Consider the following 16,425-nt stretch of genomic DNA (forward strand, 5'->3'; position numbering starts at 1 on the left):
TCAAGCAGTACTTTACAGTGACCAAGTTGTCCACAGTGTCATCTATTCACAAGTGACAACCCTTCAAAGCAAATAAAGGCAGAAGTTCAGGGGAAGATGGAACCTCAAAGAGATGAATGAATGAATGTGACCTTTATGAGAAGGACGAATCTTGGCCACTTTTGGGGATGAGATGGGAAAGGGGATTAAGTGTTCGGGACATGGCACCAGAAAAAAAGTTTATTTCTTGATCGATTTTGATGAAACTTCCTGACTTTATGTATATTTTTGTGCTAATTTCAAATATGTAATTACTTTTCTAGTATGATGTGTGCCTTTTAAAATACAAAATATTTCATGTGTCTTTTGGGGAGCAAGACTTTTTCTAAACTGAGTTAGTTACAAAGTAAATCAGCATATCATGATAATCTGGAATCAGAACTATGTGTGTTGTGACTTCCTTTTCTTCGTCATTCGTCTACAGATGACCAAACATCATCATTATGGATGCTCCTCACGAGCTGACGCGTGCTCACGTAGCAGCGCTGGCTCGCCCTCTTCTTTTCTTTTTTTGTTTCTAGTTCCATTAAAGCGGTTCATCTTGCAAGACGTGTTTTGGCTCGATGTTAACCGCGCCGCAGTTGGAAGGCTTAGAGGTCCAACAATGTGCAATGCAACAAAAATGGATGTTCTAAACCCATTTGAACAAAAGTTATGATATGTTGAACATTACCAATGAGTCAATTTTAAGCTGGAATTTCACCCGTGAATGTTGAACATACCATAACTTTTGTTCTAATGGTGTTAGAACATCCGTTTTTGTTGCACTGCACACAGTTCTGATTCTAGATTATCATGATATGCTGATTTACTTTGTAACTAACTCAGTTTAGAAAAAAGCTTGCTCCCCAAAAGACACACGAAATATTCTGTATTTTAAAAGCTACACATCATACTAGAAAAGTAATTCCATATTTGAAATCAGCATATAAATATACATAAAGTTATCGTTTCATCAAAATTGATCAAGAAATAAAGAAAAAATTTTAAGAGCAGTGTCCCCCCTTAAAGGGTGGTGAGCAACTTCGTGTCACGCTGAGATGAAAAATTCGTGGACATGGGATGTCGCTGAAGCCGACATTTCGACAAGCGGACTTTTCTTCAAAGCTGCGACTGCTCTTCTTAGATTGTGTGCGTATATGTTTTGTACCATCTCTTCCAACTCAAACAAAGGAGGAGGAGAGGGCAACTGCAAAAACGGGGGTGGGGGAGAAGGAGGAGCAGGCGTGCCAAATTGGGTGAGTCAAAAGGAAAGAGTAGTAGTCCAAGAAAAAGAAAGCAGGGGGGGCGTATGCGCATTGAAGGGTAGAAAAGGGAGGTAGACGTTTCACTGAATTATGGTTGTCACAAGGAAGTGCCACCTGACAGTTATAATTTCATGGCGATAAGCACAGTTAGAAATTCCTAGAAATTCTCCGTTTTTGCAGTTGCCCTCTCCTCCTTTGTTTGGGTTGGAAGAGAGGGTACGAAACATATACACACACGATCCAAGGAAAGCAGTTGCAGCCTTGAAGAAGACAAGCCTGCTTGTCGAAACGTCGGCTTCAGCGACACCCCGTGTCCACGAATTTTTCAACCTTAAAAAGCGCCCTTAGCACCTGTGAATACGGTGGACCTTCACCACCTTTCATTTTTTCACCCTAGGTGCCAAGGACTGGGCCTGCAGTACTTTTTTAAACAAAGTTGCAGAATTAATAAAAAATTTCGTTTCTTCAATGAGTTCAGTTATGTTTAAGTGGACTTCATGCAAGAACTGTCCACAAGAATGGTATGCTCTCATCAAGTCTAAGATATATTTGATGATTAGCATATTTGGAAAATATGTCTTTTGAAAAATATGTTTCTTGAAAAATATGCCTAACGTAAACATTATAAGACAATGAAAGAAGTGCAGCTACCTATACATGACAACATTGGTGTATGTGACATTTTAAATGTTCATGTATTCAGTGAATTGGCATGTGCAGTTGTGCACACAGCAGTTGAATTCAATAAAAAAAAAAAACAGCGAAGTGGAACCCTAGTGCCACCACTGACAGCAGCACTGGATCCAATTCTGAGCTTTATTTTCATGATTCATTCCTCTTGCTTCTTGTCTTTGTTCTTCTTGTTGCTTTGGTAATATTTAGCTCAAACAAAAGTAGGGAGACCGTTCTCACTGTATACGTATGCCCATTTTTCAACGCATCCATTTTTTGCTGCGAACATGTAATAATCCACGGTGTCCATAACAGTCAGCATGAACAGTAAAAAAATTTACCAACGATTACTATACCCTCTAATGCAAAATTTGAGTGCAGCTCTACGCATGTTTTCCAGGTTGCCAGACAGCATAAATCCCGATGGCATAAAATGTGTGCGTTTCCACACGGGTAATATACTGCTACAATTATTGAACATTACTTTAAGAATGATTGCAGTGTAATAGTTGAACATTGCTTTATTCATTTGGAACACTATACAGTGACAGTGAGAAGTGAAAGGTGGAACCGATGCGCAAACATACTTTAGCATCAGTAGTATAAATGCCTTTTCGTTAAAAGGTTTCAACGTGCATGCCAGCTCTGCCGAGATGTGCAGAGGGCAGGTCCATCTGGCGGCATCAGAAAAAAAAACAAAATTCCACACCATGTGACTATGTTCTCAACTCTGAATGACGGAAACTCACGCGACGCATTCGTCCTTACTCTATCATCTTTTTCTGTGCTCATTTGCTCGGTTTCGGTGAGGCATACTGATGCTCAAAACAGGAACAGGCACCTCAGAGCTGCACTCCAAAAAGACAGAACAAGGGTGAGTAAAGACAGGTGACCGTTGTCTCTTTCTTCGTCCTGTGTGTTTTCGGTGGTCACTTTTCCTAATCATGAATCACCAACTGGCCTACACCCACTATCTTCTAAAAGACAAAGTGCTCACCTACATGCACATTTGTTGCAGGTATTTTATTAACAATCAGAAAACCAGACACAACATGTCAAGAATGAGTGCTGTACCATTTTTCTTTTCATGTCTATGCAAAGCCTTAAATAAGGGAGTGCCGTGTCACTGGGCTGTAAGTGCTGCTCGCCAGACACAAGGTGGTCTACTTGAAGGCCAACACTACTGCCATCACCAGACTGAGGCCGATGACAAAAAAGCCTGTTGCGTAGAGCTCCTTGAGGCTAAAGCCAAGGCCCAAATCCCAGGCCTGAAAACAAAGGTTTCATGAGCTGCAGGTGGCTTGTACACCTATTGATGGTGATATGACCTGGTACTACAGTAGGTTGCACAGAGCACCCATTCTATCTGCACAGGAGTGTAGCTCTCTCTTTCTTTTTCCTTTCTTCGTCTTTGTTTAAGTACATAACAACAGTGCTGGCCTTAACCTTAAGCCCCACTACAGAACAAACGAGAAAATGAAATGCCTAAAACACAGAACACCAAGTGCATTTTTTGTTATCTTTCCTGTGCACTTTAGCCTATGCTGTTGTACAAAACTCTTCCATTTGTAAAATATTCTAGACCAACGTTAGAAGTGTATGGATCAAGATACCAAAGTGTAAAGGCCCAGCTGCTATTATGGCAGCGCTGAATGCAAAATGCCAAGCATGTTAAAGAAGTTACACCCCACGGCAAAATTCTAAAGGATGAACCTGCGGCCATACACCAAACAGTCACACCAGGATACTGCACTTGGTGTTCTTGCCTTAAGTTAGATGGATTATGAGAAGAATGCGACATTTCGCAAATATGAAGCAGTTGGCACCGTTAGGCACTACTCACCAGGTGGCGCATGCCATTGAAGGTGTGGTAGGAGAGGCAAAAGGCCAGGCCAAGCTTCACCGGGAAAGTGAGTATGGGCGAAATGTGCATGGCCTGCAGTGCCTCCACATAGTGTGGGAAGTTGTGGGAGCACATAAATGGCATCACACCCATTCCGTACAGGCCTGGGCAAAAGGAACAAAAATGTGTGGATTCTACTATTGATTTTTGACTGCCAAAAAAATGTACAACCATTTTAGTAGCCAACTTCTTCTGTAATCTAAAAGGTGCAAAGCTTTCAGAAAGGTTACCCCAGATGCTAGTATTCACTGCCTCCATAGCATACCTTTGACAGACTGCAACACTCTGGAAAATATGCATAATTTGGAAAACAATACTCACCTACTGCCATAGCACAGCCAGTTGCCCTGTGTGTCAGTGAAAGCATTGATGTCATTTGCGGCCTACAAAAAGAACAGTCAAATAAGACTGCATGTCAGATTTGCTGGGTCAGAATATTTAATACTGCACAGGAAAGCAAAGAGCCATGTGGATCTCAAAACCTTCAAGAACCTCTTGCTAGCCTGTTCAGTAGCGATTCATGCATGGCTGGATGCCCACAATAAGGTGACAACATCCGTGCACAGCATGCATATTCAACAATTACACGATGTGCTGGCCACCATGTTGCACTCTTATTTTTAATTGGCCTCTGTCAGGCAGCACTGTCAGTTGCCCGTTATAAAGGGAGTAGCCGCAAGCATTATCAGCGTCATTACAGGAAAGCTGCCTTGAAGTTTGTTGAAAGAGTCGATTAGTTTTCGGTGCCACATATAAAAAGAACACCATAATTTTAGCTTTGAGACTTCACAAACAGCATGTACAATATGAAATCTTCGCATGTTCAAGCTTTTCTGGCACGTGTGAAAAGAAGACTTTCCAGCGGTAGCATACAAACCGACAAGCTCCACATTATGCTGGCACTTTGCTTAAGGCTACTTCATAATTCTAAGGGTACCAATTTGTTCCAGAAGTGAAGTACATACTGTAATGTTTTACCAGCTTGTTCATGGCTCTAAATATATATCTCAGCTCTATAAATGAAAGAAAACAGTACTTACTAACCAGAAAAATCTGTAACATTACCACTCGATTCACACAAAGCACTACAGATTAAAACTAAACTCAGTTCAAGCATTTCTTTAGGTATTACATATGAACATCATACCCTAATTGCACAACAAATAGGCAGCTGTAAGACGCTACCAACATTTGGCCCAACTTCAGAAGACATGCAAATGAGTACACCAGTGACTCTTCGACTTATACGCAATGCCAATATTGCATGATACCCTCAAGGGGCTGCTGTAGATTAACCAATGCTACTGCAATGAGATATGGCTCGAAAAAGAGTCTGAACATATCCTTACGCATAAATGCTCAGGTGGGGCGACAGGGGCCTTTTTAGTGACTTGTTCTTTTTGAAGAAGTACTCGGTCGCTTCCTCCTGCTTTGGGCTCATTGCCGACATCGGTGCGAGGCTGGCAAAAAAAAAATGGGAAGGGCTATACAGCAGTCACTTTTTTACTGAAGCGACAGTGTATGCGCTGAGTCAACGCAAGCTGTGCAAATTTCTCAATGGCACACACCGTGACAGGAAATACAAAATTGGTTCAGATGATCAATGTTTCCATTTAATATGTCTGCAGAATGAATTTCTCTTGAGGAGCAGCACAGTGCTCTCCTTTCTACTCTGCTCTTCTAACTTCTGAAACAAATCTAGTGTCGTATAAGAAAAACTATATGTAAATGATCACTTGTAATCAATATTATTTCTTGTAATTGATTGATTACTTTTGCATTTCACGATGCTCGCGGTAATACAACCATTTCTTTGCAGTAACACATAACAAGTAACTTTACTGACAAGACAACATGTTACAAGCAATGCAACTTTGAACACTTGAATGTGGCCAGAACTACAATAGAACACCAGGGGCCTTGCTGACTTTACACTTACACAATCAAACACAGGCAACACAGTATTTGCTCCTAATAACGCTTCACCAGATGCTGGCTGACAAACTGAATCGAAGATGTGAATTCCTCAATATCAACTACATAGGATTTTTTTTGTCGAGAACTTCAATGGCTCTACCGAGGATGCCCTTCCAGAGCAGCGTCAACAATGAATCGGGGCACTGGATAGAGGGCACACACAAAAGAACCACAGCACTGACTATCCACTATCTTGACATTCATATGCTACAACACTGCTTTTGCCTGCGGCGCTGAGAAAAAAAAGAAGAAAAAGAGGGCCAGTTTCCGGTACTTCCGGTGTCTTCACACAAAATCTAGCGAAGAATTTTTATAAGCACTTTTTAGCGAATATAAACAATGTGTGTAGGGCCGTAGAGGACACGTTGAAAGGACATATCTAAAATGTGTCGTAGCAACAAGATCATAATCCCACATTTCTCAAAGAACGTAATCTAAAAGTGATCAATAAAGCTCTCGAGCCAGGAGCAAGTTAACGAAGTTCCAAATATCAGAATAATATCATTGCGAAAGCTGGACATACCAGGCAGAGGGCACAGCTGTCGCTGGTCGCAGAAGCGACAGAGCGCTTGCTCTATTGGCGAACCTGGAATGAACAGAACCGAAGCAAAGAGCACATAGGCAGGTCAGAAGCATGTACTACAACATCTCTTAGCCTCAGCTGTGCAGCCTTCATACGCAAGTACTACGAGAGGGAACTGAGAGAAGCCGGGAGTGCCCTCATTAACCTTGTCGTTTTATAGCAAAGCCGTACACTACAGGACGCTTTGTGTTTCTGCCATTCAAACTACGCAAGATTCCGCCAACTTCCCTACAAACATCAAAATATTGAGCAGAAGAGCGGACTGGAGGCTAGAGGCGCAAATGTATCCAAGAGCACCCAAACCAGAGGGCGAAAGCTGGCCCTCTGGCCAGCTTTCGCATTCGACACACGACTACTACACACGAGCTATCTCGCAACTACGAAGCGACAGTAGGTTAAAGTTTCGCCATGCATCAATGAAGTACTTACCTCACTGCATATGCCATAATATTACGACACAGGCTTAGCTAAACGAAATATCAAAGCTGTATGTACTACGTCTTTACAAGACGTACAAAAACGCGAGAACCGACGGCCGAGTGATCCGGGCTGACACAGCAAGCTTGGATTGGCTCGACTTCAATTTCAGCTAGTTAAAGCCATTAATAAGCTATTCATTTTCGGACCAACGCATCGTTGATCCGCGTTAGCACAAAGGAAGAAAAAAAATTATGCGCGATGTGTCAACTGTAACGATGGCATTACCAGAACTCAACTGCTTTATCAAAACGCATCTTGCGCATTTTAATACCAATCTCGGAGGACACGCTTTTGCCAGACATTCATGACATGCCATCAAGCACTTTTACGTTAATGGAACGGTCGCGAGAGATCGATATACAACTAGAGACGCGCCAAGGAATACTTCGCACGAAAAAAAAAAAAGACAGCAGTTAGTTTCTAAATAACCAACCAACTATTATCTGCCATTTAAGTGAATCTCGGAGGTCATGTGATAAACCCACGGAGCGTTCGTTTGTCAAGGCCGACTGCATGAAATAGTGCTCCTTTTTCTTCCTACCTGGAACGTACTGTCCTGAATTTGGCCTCCAGCAACCAGATTGGTGACAGCGGTGTCGTCCAGCTGTGTCACGAACGGAGCCACAGCAAATAAGCCACCCAGCAGCTGTTTCTGCTGGCGTGTATGACTGCTTCAGCAAAATTATGTACAAAGTTGTGGCACAGTTGTGTAACTACGAGATCAGGAAGAAGACAGGGCACATACTTAATGTTATGTAAAAATCCCGCTGAAGCTGGAACCTACCTTTCTTCATAGAAGTATCCCCATATATATTGCTCAGATTATTCACTTTGTATGAGCAGCTTCACTTTGTACGTGGCAATGGGAATGGTAACTTTAGTCAAAATGTTCAATTTTTCAATTTATCTTTGTTTGCAATCGTCAGACCATCTTTAACATCATGGTGAAATATTTGAACAAAATAGGCAATAGAAGTTTAGAAAAAAGCACTTTATTAGTGTGCTGTCATCAAAGACCGAGAAAATTGGGCATTCGAAAATGCAAATCTTGCAGCTTTCCCTTGGCACAAGGCCACAATCTTAGCATCATTGTAAAGAGGAGAGATTGGAGCTCAAGGTAGCCACAGTATTGCATTTCTTCAAAAAATAAAACCAGCTCCCTTATAGTTTTCTTAGCTTTAAGCGGATCCATTTTCTTCGAGCTCGGTTTTCTCAGCTTTCATTTTTTATGCAGTTGCTTTCAATCATCCCAGTGCCCTTTCACAAAAAATAAAGATATAACCATGCCGTTTTTTGCACTTTTATCCTGAAACGTTGGTGAGTGCCGTAAAGCTGTCCGGCACAGAATGAACCCTTGTGAATATTCTAATGCAAAAATTTGGATGAACTTATGGCTAATTACTTAATTCATTCTGGGATGACAATGAGGGTCTATCATGTGTTGTAACTCAACAACTACAACATATACATCAAAACCGATTTCAGTTTTGATATCAGCATAACAAATCACATCTGCATACCCCAAAGGTGGTAGGTCAGCCAATGTTACGGGATTACTTCTATTAAGATTGATCTCAGATCGCATAGAGGGCCTAGCCGAACGAAGCCGATGATCAGGGCTGCCGAGTTTCCAAACAGGGCCTCTTTCAACCTGACAGGGTCACAAGGAGCCAATGATCTGTGGTCCAATGAAGGACTACAGACCACAAGCAAGCTCATCCACTCTGTCTTGAAGTTGCACGAACCCGAGCATCAAAGATGTTCGTGTATATCCTCACAGTGTGCCACATACTACCAGTGTATGCTGAACTTTAATGAAAACCAGCAGGGTATAGGGGACATTAATTGTACTGTTTTAAGGGTATTCTTGTGAAGAAAGTAAAGTACACTTAAAACAGCACAATTGATGTCCCCTGTACCTTCCTAGGCTCCATTATCTACTGGTTTTCATTAAAGTTGTGTCAAACAAACAAACAAAAAAAAAAAAAACAGAGCCCTAAAAAATTCCTTTCATTCAGTGTGCTGAACCACACAATGAGGGGTAGTGACTGTGGTTAATAATGCAAGCATATTCTTCTGATACGGTTTGGAGAGTGGCTACCATACATATACTTAATCAAGGAGTATAAGAATTGTGCTGACTATGCACACTTGTACAACCCTGACAGCAGTAACTCTTTGCACCAATTGCGAAAATCACTGATTGAATATTCAAGCTAAAATTAAGCGGCTTTCTTTTGTATGTGTGCTTACTTGCACATGAGAATGTTCCATGCACAAGGGCAACTACGAGCACATGAAATTAGCAGTCACTGAAAATGGTATCGCAGCAGCCACAAAGTCACTGCTTTCTGTGGGAGAGCAAGCGCGCCCATTTCCTTTCCTTAAGGCTGGCGCGATCGCTAACTGACGGCGGGAGCGAAGGGACCACTAGGAGAGGAGCACCGTCGCCCTTTACGGACAACCCCTTCTTTCCCGCCGCTCCTCGCACCAATCCTCGCATCCCGGCTCGCGGGAAAGAACCCTCGCGGTGAGGAGGGAGACGAGAGGTGAACAAAACTGCCAATCAGGCAGGGAGACGGTCTCTCTTGCTCTGTCGACCTGCGAGGTACCACCTCACCGCCCCAAGATCCGCGAGCCAAACATCGACCGAAGGTGTAAGCGTTACCCTTTGTTTTCTACTAGAGCGGACTATCCCTCTATGCGACATTTGCGCGTTATTGCTAGAGTAGCAATAAAGTGTTGTTTGTTGTTCTAGCCTGTTGCCTTATTCGCCCGAACCCGTCGTAGCTGCGATGACTCGCGCTACGGGAAGGGGACGTTGACACGTGCACGGTACGACTATTTGCGGCTGGGACCGGAGCTAGGCTTCTGCACCAGCCGTGCATAGAGCGGACCCCTTCATTTCACAGTGTCACTTTCAGTGGCATCTTTATGCAAAGTGTCTGCACACAAAACTACCAATTTGTACATAAACATGAAACTGTCCAGCCTTCAATGTAGGAAACCAAGTCCACCTGGTGAAGAAGTTCTCAAACCACTGAGGAAGGCAGTGACTACGTGGCTGCTGGCCTCTGTTATGGGGGGGGGGCATCCAACGAGGTGTGTCAAGTCGTGTCTTATCAGTGAATACTACAGGAACAACTAGTGCAATGAAAATTGCGAGACCATTTGCGCAGCAATAAATATGCACATCATCGTAACTTTATTTATAAATGCTACACGATTCCCCCTTTAATACAGACCACTGGAACAAGCGACAGCGCCACCCATACGTGTATGCACAAAAGGGGATGTGCAACAAGGAAAGGGGTAAACACTAGGACTGCAACCAATGTCGCTGCATGTCAAGTTTTAATTTACTCTCTCTCTCTATAGAAATGTTGCCTACTCTGTACATGTGTACACACGCAGGTTCTGTGACGTGAGCAGAACCTTCAGCCCTTCCCACATTCTTTCAGCCGCACGAGCAACAAAGAAGAGCGGTAACAGAAAATCTGTGTTCCTTTCACCCCCAGCGTTCGCAGACTTCTTAAATTACAACGTGGCATGCGAAAGCATAAATTAGCTGCACAGCAGTGTGGTTGGTGGTCGCTGCAGAATGGCACCTCCGGCTGTCCTCGCACAAGGAGAACATCGATCAGGCATACGAGGAAAGCGGTGAGGACGAGGACAGAGTCACTGTTGTAGGCGCCAGGTTGAAGCTGTCGAGCTCCTGGTCGGCCTGATTGTTCTTCAGCTCTTGAAGAGACTGCACGAACCTGGACCACTCGTCATTCTTTGGCACGGCCAGTTGCTGCATGTGCAAAGTACAGAGATCAAGGCACAAACTACCAAACTTGGAAGTACACAGAGGGGATTCCAAGGCACATGCCACGTGCACCAACTTCTGTGCTTCACAAAGCTTATTCAAAGATTTGTTCACTGTTTTTTCGCATTACAGTATTTTTTGGTAACCCTGTAATGTGACAGGAACACATTGGAATATTACACCCCCCAGGAGGCAACAATGTGAAATAATGACAAAACACCCAAAATAAAGTGATTTTTGGAGATTGATAAACTGTGCAGATATATGTAAATAAAAGGCTTCAGCCCAGTTGTGTGTGATCCGTCATAAAGGTTAAACCCCAAATGTATCTAACTTATGAAATTAAGACTCAGTTAAACCTCAACAAACTAACAAGTTTGGTAAAGCTGTCACTTCACTTCATTGTGTAGAAATTTAGCTAACACTCAAATTAGGTATTTGATGCAAGACTGAATGAAGGGGCTGAATAAACATAACGACTGTAATGGCAAAATGAAATTATTTTATTTTTCAAATTAATTAGGAATGAATTAATATCAACTGTAGGTAATAAATATTTGACACCTGTAAAGATTAAAAGACTGATGAAATGGTGACAGTCAGCAATATATGAAACCCTTGAAGAACTTTTCGGGAAAGCTCACCTCCCCAACGTCGTAGACCCAGACTTTTCCAGCGTCGTCGCCCACAGCCACTTGGTGTCCTGAAGGTGTCCAGATAACCCTGTTCAGTGCAGGGCTTCCATCCACCACTTCACTCACTGTGGGGAGCTGTTGAGCAAGAACAAGCCAGAAGACGCAAGGCTTCCAAATGCCCTACACACAAAAGGGCCTGGATTCTGCACAAGTGTAGTGTTACTGACGCCATTTCAGAGGCACGCTAAGGTACCTTTAGTGTATCTATACTGCTTTCATCAAATTCTGCAGTGTAAGTGGTAATCGGCAAGCTTGCTTGATCCATTTATTTGTTTTAAGAGTTAGTATGTTTAAAGCAGACACGTATTAACAGGGTTTTAATGTATGAGATAAAGCGGAACGAAAATATTCCTATCACCCAAAATTTCGTATCACCAAAAAACTAGCGAAACCCGTTTCCAAACTACGATATACACACAAAACGTTTATTTCCGTCAAAAGAGCTCGCATATGTCTTTCTGGGACACATGCAAACGAACCAATAAGGGATGGCGCAGTTGGCTGCCACAAACGTGCGTTTCAAAGCTTCGCTTGAGGCCAAGTGAAAGCTATGTGCTAAAGTCCGATCCACCATAGTCATAATCGAAGAATGACAGGAATGCCGAAACGCTTCGTGCCTTTTGATGACTTTATTGCCTTTTATCTACACCTGCATTATCTGCATGCCTTCAGAGCTGTGTAGTTGCTATCGATATCGCGTTGATACCGACTGCAGTTTCGTGCGTGGCGGTTGCAACAATCGGTAGTTCCGTTTTCAATCGGTGTGCACTGGCCGCGCACGTGCCTTCAGCACTGCGTCGTTGCAATCTATGATTGCATCTTCCGCGGTTTTGTCCACCATGGTTGTGGCAAGCAGCCCTGCTTTGACTTGGTGAGCGTTGGATGCACACGCACTTCTGGAATTTCGTTGTCGCCATACATGATCACGTCGATAGCGGCCGCGGTTTCGTCCACAGCGGTTGTGGCAAAGGATAACCACAGTTCTGTGTGTGTGCTGGCTGCGCGCATACTTCTGGAGCACGCTGCTCTCAGCAGACTCTCGACGGTTTCGGTACCAAAGTTCGTATCACCCGTCGTGACCCGTAGATGTGTTCGGAACACCCGAGTTTTGGCCCATTGAACACAATGAAATTCGGCTGGGGAATTTTACGAATTCGTATCAGCCGGGTTCGTATCACCAAGATTCTACTGTAGTAATATAAAGCAAAATTGTGTTTTGTCCATATCGTAATGTAAGAAATATGTTTATAATGAGCATCAGACATAATGAAAGTATGTTCATGTTATACAAAGGGTTCACCTATGCTCCATCGGGTCTTCTAGCAGTCTTCTTTAAAATGTTTTCTCTCTCTCTCTCAAAGCAGTTCTGTGTCATTAGATAATGAGCACATGCTCACCTCTGTGTCGTTGTTGAGGTTCCATAGGTCAAGTCGTCCTGTGCCATCAACGCATGCAAACAACGCTGGGTGCACAGGGGACCATCTGACATCATACACATAGTCCCCATTGTCTTCAAATGAGTAGATGGGCTTGGACTCCTGCAATCAAGTGCAAGCAGAAAGCTATGTTGCTGCAACCTGCAAACCATCTGCAGAACTTTCACATGTACACTCTGCGTGCACCCATTCAGAGTCTGAATGTCAGTCTTGTCTGACTGCTGACAGCATGTTACTTTCACCGTAGCATTCTAACAGTGTTATACTTCTTGCCTAATCTAAACTGCTATGAAACACTTGCCATTTTCATTGTTTCAGTGGTCTTTGGAAATCGAGACTAAACTGTAAAATTAAACAACACAAGGGAAGGTGCAGGGCCACTGACCTTCAGGCTCCAGAGCTTGACAGTCCAGTCGAAGGAAGACGTGAGAAAGAGGTGCGACAGGTCCACTTGGCCCTGGCAACCGTGTGAATGCACTGCTGTCACGGGACCTTGATGACCTTCAAATGCCTCCAATATGCCTGCCTTGGTGCCGTGCCGACAAGCTGCATTTGATAAATACGTAAGGTGAGCTCGAACTACTACGAACATGAAAGTAAACATCAAGATACCAGCTCGATCTGCAGAAGAATGCAAGCATAATTTACTGCATAAAATTGAAGCTGCTGCTCTTGACAGCGGTGGAGATGATGAGAGCAGGCACACAACATGAACAAATGCATTTGTAGTGACACCTTGGAACAGTGTGTTAAACAGTGCTGCCTTTTAATTTCCCTACTAAAAACGAGCTGAGCTCATCCACACGATCTGTACCGCTCCCACTGAAGAAGAGCTGAGCTCGTCCACCGTGAAACAAGCGTTTGGGGGCACCGCAGGTAAGCTACCCTGATTCATTTCGCTGAGTTTTCTTTGGCTTCAACAGATGGCGCTGTAAAAAATTTTAAAACGTGCTCAAAGCATGTGTTTTGATCGAGAAAGGACTTGGTTCTGGTAACCGGAATGAAAAAACGGCGCCCTTCTGAGTGCGCAAGTGGCATGTGCTGCCGACAAAAGCTCCGTTCAGAAAAAAAAAAAAAGAACGAAACGCACTTGTTCGTCGAAGTTTTGTGAAATGAAGAATTTCAGTTCTCCTGCGAGTGTGGCAGCATAGTTTCTCTAAATCATTGGATCCGGACATCGCATCTCGACATATTGACACTGGACGCATCCAAGGTTTGTTTTCACGGACTCACTTGTCACTGCACTTTATTTTTTAAATTTAAAAGAGACATCTTCTGCCCTGAAGGCTGGAGAGATTAGGGCACTTTCTATGACGCAGTGCACTGAAAACAATCCTCTGCATATATATATACAGAGTGTTTCAAGAAATGTGTCCAGCAGTTTTTCAAAATCACAGAAAGGAGGTATCTGCGTGCTACCTGCGGTGTGACCTTTACTGTGGGAGAGGGCATTTTGAGATGCGCACAAACATTAATTACGGCAGCAATTATAGAAATTAAGAAAATTAACTTTTTAACTAGTGGAAATAATTGGTAGAGTCAAATGGGCGAATGGAAGCCCTTCCTGAGAATAGCCCATAGCCGCTTTGAAATTTCTGAAAGGCAGCCACTGGTAATCACCGTGGAGCGATGAAACCTGGCTAATTTTGCTGGCGATACCGAAACCTACGCACCAAAAAGCGCGTCTGCCATTCACTGCGAAAACGCCCTCAGTGACGACACTGTTTCCCTCGCACGGGGGGGGGGGAATAAGCGAGCGCAGTTATCATCCGTTGATCTAGATACTTCGTTTCGTTGCAGAGCGAGCCGCACATGCTTGCCTTTGGTAAATGCATGACATATCTAGATCAACGGATGATAACGGCGCTCGCTTATCCCCCGCCCCCGTGCGAGGGAAACAGTGTCGTCACTGAGGGCGTTTCCGCAGTGAATGGCAGACGCGCTTTTTGGTGCGTAGGTTTCGGTATCGCCAGCAAAATTAGCCAGATTTCATCGCTCCGTGGTGATTACCAGTGGCCGCCTTTCAGAAATTTCAAAGCGGCTATGGGCTATTCTCAGGAAAGGCTTCCATTCGCCCATTTGACTCTACCACTTATTTCCACTGGTTAAAAAGTTAATTTTCTTAATTTCTATAATTACTGCCGTAATTAATGTTTGTGCGCCTCTCAAAATGCCCTCTCCCACAGTAACGGTAACGCCGCAGGTAGCACGCAGATACCTCCTTTGTGTGATTTTTAAAAACTACTGGACACATTTCTTGAAACACCCTGTATATATATATATATATATATTGTGCATGTATACTGCGAATGAAGCGCCTTTTAATAATTTTTTAAAGTTGTTTCAGGACGCATAGAATCGAAGAGGCAAATAAAAAAATTGGTATTTTTAAAAATTGTTTTCAGCCAAAAAACACCGTATGGAAATGGTTAAACATCCTGCATCATACTGTTCTCTTTGACAGGAAAGATAAAACGAAAAGTTTAAGCTACAGAGGTCATATTTCCAATAAAATGTTATTTAGGCCAAAAAATATACTAAACAGAAGGCACGCTGGACAGAGTGAAGATGTGTTGCACAGACTGCTAAAAAACATTTGTTGACATCATCATAACTGCTCCCTTCATGACATTACAAATAGCAAGCACAAGTTAGCTGTCAAGGTTGTGCAAAGAGCACTCTTTGAGACCTCATCAAATAAAGATTGAATACTAGTGCCAGAAATTAATAGAATATCAAATACTGCTTCTCAAACAGTTTTCTAACATTGTACAACCATTTTCACCATTATTATAAAACCACAATCACACCTAGCATTCATAATTTTAGCGCTAAGGGCACAAACAGAGCATCAGGAACCAAAAAAAAAAAGTATTCTTTGCATGTGCAGACCTCTTCAGAGTGAGTAAGAATGACTGCTGTATAGCTGGTGAAGTTGGGCTCCCTTTGCAATCTTGAATGAATAAAACGCGCGAAAGAACGAGGACGAACAGAAGAAACAACAGAAGACGGCGCTGACTCGCAACTAAAACTTTATTTCACAACGAACAGAATAAATAGCATCTGGGAAAGGATATCAAAAGACCATCACGTATGCACAAGGCGACAAAAGTATCAACAACAACAAAATACCCCATGTGAGTGATTAGTCATGAACATGAGGCAAGTTATCTCTGAGATATGACACTTCAGCCTGTGACAAGGCTACCGAAGGTTGGCTGACGCATATGTGACCTTCCAATGACATGTAAAAAGCTTCCATTATTTCTCGTGTGCGCTGATCCCTGTGCCCATGCAAAATTTCCGTCCTATCAAAACTGGGATTACAACCACTTTTGCAACAATGAAGAGCCAAATGAGAACCTGTGCCATTTTTAACATTTTGCGCATGCTCTTGGATCCTAATGTTTATGCACCGACTAGTTTGCCCTATGTAAATGTTACCGCAGGAACATGGAATTTTATATACAACATTAGTTTGACAATCTACAAATTTTTTCTCATGTTTGACCGCGCACCTTAGCCGTTTGTCACTTTTTCCTCCATTTAACTTTCTGTGCACGCCTGGACATACCTGTCGCA

At 43.0% G+C, this 16,425-nt stretch overlaps 2 protein-coding genes across 27 annotated transcripts in view; both read right to left on the reverse strand.

Moving 5' to 3' along the window:
• Window positions 1-2,951: 2,951 nt before the first annotated feature.
• On the reverse strand, window positions 2,952-7,055 carry LOC119393228 (succinate dehydrogenase cytochrome b560 subunit, mitochondrial). Its single transcript, XM_037660134.2, has 6 exons — window positions 6,851-7,055; window positions 6,362-6,424; window positions 5,211-5,321; window positions 4,183-4,244; window positions 3,802-3,965; window positions 2,952-3,226 (listed from the first exon to the last, which is right to left on the reverse strand). Exons 1-6 carry the CDS (start codon window positions 6,865-6,867, stop codon window positions 3,122-3,124), a joined length of 522 nt encoding a protein of 173 aa, XP_037516062.1. The 5' UTR covers window positions 6,868-7,055; the 3' UTR covers window positions 2,952-3,121.
• A 3,016-nt stretch (window positions 7,056-10,071) lies between these two features.
• The window catches only part of LOC119393224 (cytoplasmic dynein 1 intermediate chain 2), a 59,972-nt gene continuing 53,618 nt past the window's right edge, over window positions 10,072-16,425 (reverse strand). For all 26 annotated transcript variants that reach the window (XM_037660080.2, XM_049416146.1, XM_037660095.2 and 23 more), the window contains 4 exons: window positions 13,229-13,389; window positions 12,805-12,945; window positions 11,357-11,482; window positions 10,072-10,697 (listed from right to left, as the gene is read on the reverse strand). In XM_037660080.2, the coding sequence (XP_037516008.1) occupies window positions 10,542-10,697; window positions 11,357-11,482; window positions 12,805-12,945; window positions 13,229-13,389 (584 nt within the window). In that variant the 3' untranslated portion in view covers window positions 10,072-10,541. The remainder of the gene's footprint in view (window positions 10,698-11,356; window positions 11,483-12,804; window positions 12,946-13,228; window positions 13,390-16,425) is intronic.

This window comes from Rhipicephalus sanguineus, chromosome 5, assembly GCF_013339695.2.
Source record: "Rhipicephalus sanguineus isolate Rsan-2018 chromosome 5, BIME_Rsan_1.4, whole genome shotgun sequence".
In the NCBI taxonomy this organism is placed as follows: Eukaryota; Metazoa; Arthropoda; class Arachnida; order Ixodida; family Ixodidae; genus Rhipicephalus; species Rhipicephalus sanguineus.